General features: G+C 34.8%; 1 protein-coding gene across 1 annotated transcript in view; it reads left to right on the top strand.

Annotated features, from left to right (window-relative positions):
- The window catches only part of DNAH8 (dynein axonemal heavy chain 8), a gene marked incomplete at both ends in the record, with an annotated part of 113,127 nt that overhangs the window by 43,495 nt on the left and 56,366 nt on the right, over window positions 1-13,266 (top strand). Inside the window, 11 exons of the mRNA XM_082276731.1 lie at window positions 1,145-1,369; window positions 2,320-2,492; window positions 4,165-4,343; window positions 6,071-6,258; window positions 7,129-7,215; window positions 7,315-7,422; window positions 8,203-8,337; window positions 8,965-9,126; window positions 9,944-10,190; window positions 11,471-11,712; window positions 11,794-11,934. Of these exons, the coding sequence (XP_082132857.1) occupies window positions 1,145-1,369; window positions 2,320-2,492; window positions 4,165-4,343; window positions 6,071-6,258; window positions 7,129-7,215; window positions 7,315-7,422; window positions 8,203-8,337; window positions 8,965-9,126; window positions 9,944-10,190; window positions 11,471-11,712; window positions 11,794-11,934 (1,887 nt within the window). The remainder of the gene's footprint in view (window positions 1-1,144; window positions 1,370-2,319; window positions 2,493-4,164; window positions 4,344-6,070; window positions 6,259-7,128; window positions 7,216-7,314; window positions 7,423-8,202; window positions 8,338-8,964; window positions 9,127-9,943; window positions 10,191-11,470; window positions 11,713-11,793; window positions 11,935-13,266) is intronic.

The following is a 13,266-nucleotide window of genomic DNA, read 5'->3' as shown; positions in this document are numbered from 1 at the left end:
TATAATTGTATGTTGTCTCAGCAATGTTTATTTGAAAATTTTCACTGCCTTTAACAAATAAGGACTGTCTTGTTTGCATGTCAGACATTTTGGTGTGGCTTTATTACCATCTGCATTTCACGTCTTGCTAATACAAATGTTCTCATGGTCAAAAAATTGCTTGTGTTAAAAGGGTTTGGCCAAGAAATTTTTACAAAGTAAAGCTGTGTTAGAGAAGAGAGAAGAAATTGGGCAAAATAGTTACAAATGAAATGTTTTCTTTAAACTGCCTGTTTCCTGGCTCAGCAGCTGCTGATATAGGTAGCATGAAATAGTCACTTCCAAATATTTATTTTATTTATGTTTGACTAATTGGTCATTCTAAAATTAATTCTTTTAGACTCTACTTATGATAACTCACCATTTTAAAATCATCAGGCTATCTTCTAAAACACAAACTCTGTAACCATGAGCTCACTACAAGCATAGGGAGCCGGAAAAGTAGAAAGAGATGTTGAGTAAAATTTTTAGGGCTTGTTGCTTTGTGAATATAGAAATGTGGGGAATAAAGGTAATAAAGGGATACAGTGCTTATCTATCATTTTTATTGGGGGTATTGTAAATCAAAAGAAATCTGAGACAGTTGTTTATGTACAATATCCTGTAACTCTCTAGATTGATCTGGAAGCAAAATAACTTGCAGTTCAATGTTCTCTAGGCTGTATTCCAGGCATGACAGAATGTTAGGAGGCAAGCCATCCTGTGGTCAGTGAAAATGCACAGCATTTTAATGGTCTTTAATTAGTTACAAATAGGCAATGGGAAATTTTCAGAAGGTCTTTTTCCCCCCGAGCCAGTTTAGGTTTGTACTACTGGAGTACTCCAAAGGATTAGAAGTGAAACTGACACTAGTCCTTAGTTTGAGTGTATCTCACTGTGTGACAAATGTTAGTAAAATTTGTAAGTGCCTTTTCAGCAGGTTGGGCAGCAGAGCCGGTTAATTCAGGCGTGGTGTCCTGGTGAGATAGATTCATGCTGGATATAGTGATATTTTGGAACTGTCTACACCATAATTTATTGTTCCTATTATACCTAAGGCTTGTGTAACACAGCTGGAGTTCAACAAGTGATTAGTTTGTATATTTTTCATGTATTACATTTTTAGGTTGGATTACTGGGAATTCAAATATTGTGGACACGTGATGGAGAAGAAGCTCTGCGCCATGCTAAGGATGACAAAAAAATCATGGATGTAACCAATGCTAGATTTCTGGATATTCTGAATACATTGATTAGCCAGACCACACAGGATCTTTCCAAGTTTGAGAGAGTGAAATTTGAAACACTTATTACCATTCATGTGCATCAGCGTGATATTTTTGATGATTTGGTAAAGTATGGATTTTGATTTCTGAAAGCTAAATGCGTTTTCTATCATAATACTCTTTCTTATATGTGATAGTTACAGTTACATGTGTATGCACATATAAGAGAAAGATGTCCATTATTTCACCACAGTAAAAATAATACAATTTTGCTTAAACTAGAATAATATTAATTAGTTCTGTCAGCTAAATATATTTGCCAAATGTTTACACTTTTCTTGGAATATTTAAATTTTCCATGCCTTCCTATAGAATTTCTTTTGGTAGATAAAACTTAAAGTATTTCCTTCCTTTGAAAAACTGTTCTACTACTCTTACTTGCACAACTTAAAAAGCTGAGACTGCTGAGGGTGTTGTAACTGTAACATCACTGCCTTATGACTTTACAGAATCTCAGTTGGCACAAGGCTGCACATTCCCAAGGAGACTACACAGAACAGAAACAAAAAACCTACTGAAATCCGCAGATAGTTGCAATCCTATACTTGAACTTTTGAGACTGTGCTAAACTGTTACCATCCCTTTATTCTTCGAGGAATGGCATCCTTCAACACTGTCCCTCACATATTTCCAGAGGCTTTTTAGATACAGCATTTGCTTCTATACCTCAGTCACATCCTTCCCTCATCACACCCTTTGTTGCAACGTGTTTGGTGGATTTAGTGGTATGCTATTTGCATTTCTCACTTGGAAAGCAGACTGTCCTACCAAAGCAGTTGAAAATTTATTTGGTAACACAGATGTTGGGATGATCGGGTTACATGATCAAGATGTTTTTAATATCAGTTTAGCATACATCTGAAGATGTTATGTGATGCTTATTGTATTTAAGTTTACTTACACAAGATCTGAGTAATCACTCATTATTCACATACAAATCAGCATTTTATCACAATTGATAAAGGCAATAAATGTAGATGCTCAGTTATAACACATACTTTTACTTTCTTTTAAGGTAAAAATGAACATCAGAACACCAACTGATTTTGAGTGGTTAAAGCAGTCTAGATTCTACTACAAAGAGGATTATGATCACGTCATTGTAGCAATTACAGATGTTGATTTTATCTACCAAAATGAATTTTTGGGTTGCACTGATCGTCTGGTTATAACACCTCTTACAGACAGGTTAGAAAAGCATTTCTAGATAAGGAGTACTTTTAATATTTATAGTGTTTATTTAACATTTATCTTTAAAGAGAGAAAATCTGAGTTAAGTCCTGTGTGGGTTAGAGCATTCATGAAAACATTCTCATACATTTGCTTAATATACTCTTTTAGAAAAGGTAAAGTAGAGTCTCACTAATCTGTACATTTATCACTGCCCAGTCTTAAAAAGAACACTTAGTAACAGAAATTCATTGTTTTAAGGTTATATAGTAACATGTAGTTTAGCAGTATACTGAAGAGAAGATTTGGTCAAATATTTCAAATTTGGTAATGAGAGAATCTCTAAAGATTCTATGGCTTCTTTGAAAGTCTAAGAAAAAGTCCTAACTGTATGCACTCACCTTCCATTCTTCTGTAGCCAGGCAAGTAAATGGCCATTTTGTTTCAAATGTGGCTTAACAAGGAACCATATTTCTTTTTTCCTCTTGGGAATTTCTTTGTTTCCTTCCTGGTCCAAGTTCTTTCTCCATTCGATCCTTTCTTGAGATGTTGCTTTTAACCAAATGAGAAAATAGAAGACCAAGAGATACTTCATTTGCAAAAAGGTCCCTTCAAGAAATAAAATAACTTCCAACCTACAATCATTTACTTTGGTATCTATATGGTGTGTGTGCTTCTATGATTTTTTGAATACCTTTATTTCTCCAGAAGAGGTAGAGCTGCTATTGTGACAATATGGAAAGTTCAATAGATTTCTGCAGTGAACTGCATTGCCCTCAGCAGTTGAGTATTTTTGATACAAAATTGTTAAAACTACCCCAAAATTGATTGAAGTATAACTGGATAGATAAAGCCTTCCTGTCATTTCAGAGTTTGTTATTGTATAGAAAGCAAGAAAGTTCCTGCAGTGCAAGTTGGGCATAGTAAATTACAGTAATTCAGTCTAAACTGAGGAAGTAGTTAGCTATAAAACTCTGTTCAGTTATGGATTAAAACCAGAAATACTTCAGTTAGAATGTGTCCAAATTACGTTGATTTGACAGTGAAGATGCCCCATTGCTTAATTCCTTTAGCATTACTCTTCCACACCTTCCCATGAATGAAAATCATAACTAAGGTTCGCATATAAGTAAAACTGTAGTCTAGACCTTTTAAGACTTTAAAAAAAAAAGGGTGAAGTTTAGGGTTCTTTTTTTCCTAGAATTGTAACTATTTCTTACCCACAACTGGGGAAGAGGCCATCCATATATCCTTATTCTTTCACGTTTGAGGATATAGTCAAAGTTATATAATTAAATGTATGCAGGTTAAGATGCTGCAGAGTATGATGACATAGCAGAATTCAACAGCAGAATGTGCTCTTTATAGCTGCCAGCAAAGTTAATGAGAAATACCTTCATGGGATATGCATTGATTTTTTTAGCTTGTTAACACCAGAGTTTGCTTCTTTTGTTGTTTGTTTGATTTGTTGTTTCTTTTTTTTCTTTTATAAGTAACGTTTAAATGCTATATTTTGTGCCTTTTACCTCTCTGAACTTCTTGCACTGAAATCCATGGAACTGCCTTAAGAAGAAGTAGCATTTCAACATAGGGGCTGTAGAATCTATTGCATAACTTGATCTGTATTTTATATGTATACACTTACATCTTTAATTTAATTGAATTGATTAACATCAATTGATATTTGTAGGTGCTATATAACTTTAGCGCAAGCTTTGGGAATGAACATGGGAGGAGCTCCAGCAGGACCAGCTGGAACTGGTAAAACAGAAACAACGAAAGACATGGGAAAGGCTCTGGGAAAATACGTAGTAGTATTTAACTGCTCCGATCAAATGGACTTCAGAGGTTTGGGTAGGATTTTCAAAGGTAAGATTTCTTCAAGCAGGGTAGAAGAGACTTCCACAGGTCATTTAGCAGGTGCAGGTAGAGCAGGGTGCTCAGTACCTTCTTTGTGTTGGGTTTTGACTGGCTCCAGAGATGGATGTTCTGCAACACCTCTGCTCAAGTGTTTTGACCCATTCTCAGTTTCACATTTTTTATACTTCCACTGACTTGGAATCTTCCACATTGAAACATGTGTCCATTGTCTCCTCTTCTTCCTCTGCGACTCTGAGACAAGCCTGGCTTCAATTTCTCAGTGCCTCTTACTATCTAGTTTTAACAGCAATAGGCTTTGTCCTTCACTTTCTCTCCAGGCTCAACAAATGCTGTTCTCTCAGCCTCTCCCTCTGTGTCGTGTCCTCCCTCCGGCCACTGACCATCACAGCAGCCACTTGGTGCACTCATGCAAACGTATCAATGTCTCTCCCCTACTGGGAAACCCCAAAGTGAGCATGGTACTCCAGCTTCTATCTCACAAGTGCAGAGTAGAGGTGAACAGTGATGTGCCTCACCCTGCAGGCTACACTCTTGCCCAGTATGCAGCTGCCTTCCCCTGTTACAAAGGTAGAGCTCTGATTCATGCTTAATTAGTTGTTAAATGGAGCAGCAGGTCATTTTCTGCAAAACTGCTTTGCAACTGGTCAGCACAGAGCTTGTACTGCATGGAGCTATTCTGTTCTCGGTAAGGGACTTGAACTTAATGAGATTTCTGTCATCTCGTCTTTCAGAGTAATGGTATTGTATGTATTGGGAAGCAAGGGGCATGAAAGTGGCTAAAGCTGTGGGTTTATAAACATATTGCCCATTTGAAAGTCATAAAAATTTTAGAAAATCTTTGACTGACAAAATTCATGACAGAATGTCTTTTTTTAAAGGGATTTAGCCTTAACTGCACAACACAAATAAACCCTGAATGACTTGCATAAATTATTCACAATTAAATAGCAAGCTTTCAGTATACATGAAAGAAAAACATGGCTTACTGGTACTTTAATATCATTTGGGAAAAAATGCTGTTAGAAACTTTCTTATAAAACATTGTGAAAAGAAAAACAATTGTCTTAGGTGCTACTACATACGTGTTACTTTTCCAAACAGAAATTAGGCAACTGTGAAAATATTCCCGTACAAAAAATTCTTGTTATTAATATAGTACTTCTAGATTTCTCTTTTCATTTATTTTTCTTTCTCTGGGTTTTTCTCTTTCTTTCATACACATATCCATACTTTGAATGTTGTTAATATCCTGTACTATTCCGTGAGAAACTTGTTTAGTGGGAACTTAAAATGGTAAGATAAAAACCATGACTTTTTTTTTGGTGACATTTAAGACTAATGTTTTGTAGCTCTAAGTCACTTATTTTTAATTTTTTTGACTAACAGTGCAGCTTTTTGAAAATAATTGAATGCTGCTCTACAATAAAAGGCTATATTCACAGAATGATCTGTAAAAAATATTTACCAAATGCCCCAACTTATCAAAATATTTTTTTCAGACTTTGATTCATTTTTAAGCATTGTGCATAAATCAAGTAATATTAATTCAGACAGATATGGAAATAGTTAGGTGGATTGAAGGAAGGTAGGCCTTGACCACAGGGCAATAAATAAAACTAATGTGATTTAATTATTTGCAGCAAAAGTCATTTAGCTCAGATATTCAAATATGCATGCAGGACAAGAGATAATGTTTTTTTCTTTCCCTGTTTTAGGTCTTGCACAGTCTGGATCTTGGGGATGTTTTGATGAATTCAACCGAATTGAGTTGCCTGTCTTGTCAGTAGCAGCACAACAAATCTATATTATTTTAACAGCAAGAAAAGAAAAAAAGAAGCAGTTCATTTTTGCTGATGGAGACTGTGTAGATTTAAATCCAGAGTTTGGAATTTTCCTAACTATGGTAAGTGTAATAATAATTTTAAACTGACAAATGATACTACATAGAGGTTAAGTGACAAGGTGAAGATAAGTGGTCTTATTAATAAAATGATGTCAGTATAGAATTAGACTGAAGTGCACAATACATAAATAATATGATTATTCGTGAATGGCATGCGTTCATTTTGCCTTTAATACAATTGAAAGGGTTCAATGTCCCTTCATTGCTGTATTGCTATTCACCATGCAGACTAGGAGTTTGACCAAACTTGAAGAATTCTCTGTGCTCACTGAGAGGACTGAAACACTAATGCACTTTACTGCTGTACCTTTAATAATTCTAATTGTAATGCATTAATAATGCACTAATGCTTGAATGATATTAACATATTAGTAGTTTAATAGTATTAATACTTTAATAGTATTAATGAAAAAGATACTGTAGGGAGGGGGGAAAAAAGAACCTTCACTGAAAGGAGATAAAAGAAAGATAGCTTTCAGGGACACATGTCTTGACTAATGGATGCCTACATGGATATGTAAAAATTCTTTGATCTCCCAGAATATTAACTTTTAGCATATGCTGTCTTGTTGCCGTAGGATTCTCAAGGCTTTATAGCACTGTTTTCTGTAATCTCATGGGCAGGAAATTTTAAAGTGTATGTTTCCTAATGCCAAGGCAGATGGCAATCCAAGATTACTTTATGGGAGATTAAAATTGTAATAATTGATAGGCAAGACTTTTAACTCTGAAGTATTTATACATGCATTTATTTTTATTGAACAGTAAAAAGGCAGCTATTTTGAGTGTTGTAAATAAATACTTATAAATTTTGACTGCTGTGAATAATTATTAAAAATGCATAATGATGCATTATGTTTTCTTATTTAGAATCCTGGATATGCTGGACGTCAAGAACTACCAGAAAATCTCAAAATTCAGTTTAGAACTGTTGCAATGATGGTTCCAGATAGACAGGTATAATTCCTGACTAAACTGAAAGGAAAAATGTATTTTAATTTGCTGGCCTGTCTTCAGGAGAAACTAATGGAATTTCTAAAAATAATTGTATTTCAGATAATTATAAGGGTTAAACTTGCAAGTTACGGATTTATTGATAATGTGGTCTTGGCTAAGAAATTCTTTGTTCTTTATAAACTTTGTGAGGAGCAGCTCACTAAGCAGGTAATGTTATGTATTCCCTTTCTCTTTGTATTCATGCAGTAAAACCTTCTACTTTTCACGTTATGCAGATTGTTTCTGAAACATCATTTACATGCCTTTTACAAAATACTGAATTACTTTAAATATAATTTAAACAAATACCTCTGTAAAATTTCTGAATAAATTGCTATATTAATTCATGAATATGTAGTCGTATATGCACCTTTTTTTGTTTAAAATGATGCTTTTTAATTAGTTGCAAGTGCATGAGGTTCTCTGCCTAAACAAGTCAGCCAGACAAAAATTATCCTAGTCATATAAATTGTCTGTAAGAATTATCTAGGACTAGGGTACGTAGTTGGAAATTGGAAACTGGAAACCACAGGAGAAATGTCTAGTTTGATTTAAGTTGCTCATGTCCCCACAGCACTGCCTTGATCTGAAGTCTGTGCTTTAAGATGCCTTAGTTGGAAAGACATGGTATAGAATGGAAGTATTAGTGGTTTAGAACCCTGCTGTTCACAGCTATAAAATACTTGCTATATGGCATGATAAATGTTTAAATGAATTAAATTTAAATTAGAAAAGAAAAACCTTATAGCACATCTTCCTGAAAACAACTTTATTATCCTTCATTTATTTGAACAGAATAATTCCTAAGCAACAACAACAATTCCTATTTTAGCTATCTTTTCCAGGCAGGACAACTGTACTATATAATATGCAAGTAAATCTTGATATATCGATGAAATAAAGCTAGAGAACTTCTTACTGATACATAAGTCTTCTTCCACTCTCTAGGTCCATTATGACTTTGGTCTGAGGAATATCCTTTCAGTACTGAGGACTCTTGGAACTCAAAAGAGAGCTAGGCCAACTGAAGGCGAATTAAGTATTGTTATGAGGGGGTTAAGAGATATGAATCTTTCTAAGCTGGTAAGAATCTAATTTAATATTTTAGCACTATGTAGAGGCAAGCCTAATAGATATTTCACGGGTTTTGTATGAGATTAGAAAAAATTTCAAACATTCTTTCCTTTAAAAAATTGAAACATGATAACCTTCAGGTTATCATTAAACAACATAGAGAGTTTATTAGACTTGTAAAGAGTGTTCATCATGCAAACATTCAAGTAGATTAATAGTGGCTTACCTGTGCATGTGACTTTCAGTGTACTGACTTGTGCCCAGACTGAGTACTGTACCATAAGTAAATTGAATAATTAGTATCCACTAAATCAGACTTTAAAAGACTTCTTTCCAGATAAGGTGTTCTTTCCAATGTATGCTGCAAGTGGTTTACAAACCAATTTTATAAATAGATTCCAGTGTCTACTGGGTGGTAAATTTCTTTCAATTCTGAATTTCTCTTTTGCATGGCTTGTGGATGACATTTTCAAAATGCTGTTTTTGTAGCAAGCTCTCTTGTTAGCTGTCAGTAAGCATCTGTATTTAGAAAGTATGTTATTACTGCTTATTCTTTTAAAACAGAGACTGATGTTGATTTGGAAACATTCTTCGGATAACCTTTCTTTAAACATTTAATAACATTTTTTGTTTCAGATAGATGAAGATGAGCCTTTGTTTCTCAGTCTGATCAATGATCTCTTCCCGGGGTTGCAGTTGGACAGCAGTACCTATGATGAGCTTCAGGCTGCAGTAGCTCATCAGGTTGAAGAGGCAGGATTGGTTAACCATCCACCATGGAATCTTAAACTTGTTCAGGTAAAACTTTTTTTTCTAAAACATTCTTTGCAATCAGGAGGCAGAACAACGTGTTTGTGGTTAAACCACTGTCTTACCCAAGAACCTGCACATCTAATATAGGAAAAACTGAAGGTTGTGTGTGCCCCCCACTGAAGAAGACCAGTGCAAGGGACTTGCACTGTGGTGCCTGTAGATCTTCATCCTAGACTGATAAAAGCCTTTATTCAGCTTGCAGAGGAAGAACTGTAGATGCTTCATCTTAAAAGATTTTGTCACTCAGAAGGACTACCACTGTTTTGTGCCATTCAGTTCATTCATACTTGTATAGGCAGACTGACACTTCCACAGCAAACCTAATGCTAATATTAAAAGACAAATAGAAAATTCAGTAGAGAATTCTCCTGAAACTAAACCCATACACAGTTCCAGAGAAAGTGCAGTTCCTGTGTTTGTTTCATGTACTCAGGTATTTCAGCACTGTAGTGATTAATCATACTTCATTTGCATGAATGTTTTGCTAATATTAATTTCTCCTTTTTGATAATACAGAAAACCCTATTTTAAATCTGGTAAAACTATTTTCAGTTGCTTTAAAAAGTTTAGGTGAGTTTTAGTTCTATGACCTGTTTATAGTGAACTTGCTTAGTGCTAAGAAGATTAGCAACTGAAAATATGTACTATTCCACAAAACACTAAAATTCAGCAAATGCATGCCAGGTTCAATCCTGAGCGTATAACTTGTATGTCTAATACATCTTAATCGCTACTAAGTGCAAGCAGAAATCTTTCTAAAGATTTTTTAAATTGAAATATGTTATTTTGATTTTGTTAATAGTTGTATGAAACTAATCTAGTACGTCATGGGTTGATGACACTTGGACCTAGTGGATCTGGAAAAACAATGGTCATAACTATATTAATGAGAGCACTCACAGAATGTGGCCAGCCTCACAGGGAAATGCGCATGAACCCCAAAGCTATTACTGCTCCTCAAATGTTTGGAAAACTAGATGCTGCAACGAATGACTGGACAGATGGAATCTTTTCTACTCTCTGGAGGAAAACACTGAAAACCAAAAAAGGTATGTAAATATTTTCCATGTGGCATCATAAAAATGTATCTTGAATGATATATTGAAAAAAAGCATATTTGATTCACAGATGTTCTTCTTGAGGAAAACTGTAGAGAACAGAGATGAGATTACAGGTCACCTTTTAAGAAAGGGCACCAGTTTAAAAATGTATTATTTCAGTAGTGTATCTACATTAAAAAAAATGATCGGTTTCTTGAAACTTCAGTTCTACAGTGTAGATGTGTCACTTGGAAGCTGATAAATTATAAATTAGATTAACCTGTTCTAATAGCACTAATTTATAATGATGTTATTCCCGTGGTTTTGCATACATTGATTGCCCGTATTTATATTTCAGTATTTTAGGATTGGCATACTGAAATTCCTTTTCATTTGTATCTGAAAAAATAAATACATTAAAAAAAGGGAATTCTTCTACAGAACTTTCCTAGAAGGATGTTAATTTTAAAAGATAGCTAAATTTCTGACATTGGAAATGCCTATGTTTTCTCTATTGGAAATTTTCTATATTCCAAATGAAGCCAGAATTCTAAAATTTAATTGCCAAAACTTAGGTATTTACATCTATATTTATATTTCAAAATAAAAGAGAAACAACCAGATTTTAAGAACAGATGAGTGAGCATAGTTTTCATTAACTTGAGAGGGATCTGTGAATATTCAATTTCTCCTGCTTAGTTGCCCAAAGAATCCTTATTTTAGTGACAAAACACGAAATTCCCTAACCTCCCTGTGCCTCCCTGGAGTAGGTTTGGGGCAGGGGAAGGAAGGAGGAAGAGTTAGATTAGGTTGTGAAGAAAGAGGTTGAATCTTGGGGAAGAAAAAGGAGTGGGGGAAAGGCATTTGTGGTGTTTGTCTTTGCTTCTTGTCATCCAAACCTATGTTAATTTGCAATAAAAGCTGTCAAGTGATCTCCCTGTCTTTATCTCAATCCACAAACATTTTCACCTTATTCTCTCCCTCTGTCCTGTGGAGAGGGGAGAGAGAGAGAGTAGCACCGTTTCTATCTGGTACCCGGTCAAGGTAACAAATAATCAACACTATACAGATCTATTTTTGCTCTCATTTGCTACTAATTGTTTCAAAAATATTTCCTTAACTAAGTATGCAATTTATTCAGTAATGAGCATCCATGGAGATGGCAGAAATTACAATAAATAAAATAATTTTTTATACATTTAAGTTCCAAACCATCTTTTGTATACTTATTTTCTTGTTTTTTTCAGCAATGTGATATGAACTATCTCTCTTTTGATTATTTTTTCCAGGTGAAAATGTGTTTCTGATTTTAGATGGTCCTGTAGATGCAATCTGGATTGAGAATTTAAATTCAGTTTTGGATGATAACAAGACCCTTACTCTAGCAAATGGAGATAGAATTCCTATGTCTCCTTCATGTAAACTGTTATTTGAGGTCCACAACATCGAGAATGCCTCTCCAGCAACAGTTTCTCGAATGGGTATGGTCTTCATCAGTTCTTCTGTCCTCAGCTGGAGACCAATATTGCAAGTAAGATAATCATTGCAGGCTGCTCTTTATTACACCTTGCTATACATTTATACTGAACATTGTTGTGGATGTTTCTTTCAGGCATGGCTGAAAAAACGTTCTGCTCAAGAAGCTGAACTTTTGCAAAGTTTGTATGACAGAATCTTTGAACCAGCATATGTATATATGAAACTAAACCTTAACCCAAAAATGGAGCTTCTGGAATGTAACTACATTATGCAGGTAAAACAGATACTGTATGAGTCTGTATGAATTGACTGACAATAGTAAAGGTGCAGAAATAGAAAGGAGAACATTTGATAGCCATAAAATTGAATTTGAAAATATTGTCTCCTGACAAAGAAAAGCTCAAAGTCAGTATTTGTTTCTTAGGCAATATAAGAGAGAGTTTGAAGATGTGCAGAGCAAAATTTTTCTTCTCTGTATCACTTCATACCTAGGCTAGTCTTCTAATGACTGGAATTTGCAGGCTTCAGTAAATTTCCAGAAGCATATGTTTAACAAGCTAGTGAACACATTCTGATTCTTTTAATACCAAAAAAACTGTGGTATCACTGTATCTCTACTGGTAGTGTCAGCAGAGATAGAGAAGAATTCTATTTATCTTTCTATCTTCAGATGTAATAGATGTTAGCTTGTCCGCCAGCTCTTTCAAGGTCAGTATAGTAATTTTTGCCTCTCCCTTCCTATCAGTTGGAGTTCTACTTTGAGTGGAGTCCAAACTATATCAGTGATTTACTAATAATATAAATATGTGTTTGGCAGATTTTGCAAGACTGTCAGTCCTGTACTGCATATCTCCAGCTGATTTGTTTATGAGTCTGTTGTCATCTGCAAATTCTAATTTTCCAGACTTTCCATTTGTCCATGTCATCTCACTCTTATTTTGACACATTCATAAAAAATTCAGTAGTGCCCTTGAAGAAGAGTCTCGACAAGATAATGTTTTGGAAAGCACTCCAGTTTAATGTTAAACTAGTGAATTTGCACCCAGTATCTTTTTGCTGTTCATTAGAGAGTTAGCTTCAGATTCTCTAGATTGTGAAGTATTTTACTGCAAACTAATAGCCACAGTAAATGCTGGAGAGCTTAACTGTGCAGTATCAAATGGAATTAGAGTATCTATAGAACTGAAGTCCACAGGCAGGAGCTATGGAACTTAGCACTTCTATGACATGCAATGCACAACTTGAGACAGATATTATTTTTCTTCTACATTTCTTATCTGTGAAACCTCTGACTGAACTGGGCTTGTCTTCATGGAAGATTTTTCCCGTGATCAGAAGTTTCTTTTATTTTTGATTAGTGCTTGTTAGGAAGTGTCAGCAAGTCAGTGTTCTATTCATACTGCTTGCTCAGGGAAATATTTCCCTGATTTAAGCTGTGTTGAATGTTTCTTCGTGTGAATGAAAATCTCCAGTAAGTTTCTGTCACATCTGTGACAAAGTAAATAACTCTTAGTAGGCCTCCATGCTTGTGTTATCAGAGAGCCAGTGACACGAGATTTTACCTTACTTGAACCTTAAGATCCCAGTTGTGCCATAAATGATCTCT

Source organism: Coloeus monedula, assembly GCF_965178545.1.
Source record: "Coloeus monedula genome assembly, chromosome: 2".
Taxonomy (NCBI): domain Eukaryota; kingdom Metazoa; phylum Chordata; class Aves; order Passeriformes; family Corvidae; genus Coloeus; species Coloeus monedula.
The sequence above is the reverse complement of the archived record's forward strand: the minus strand, read 5'-3'. Positions and strand labels throughout refer to the sequence as shown.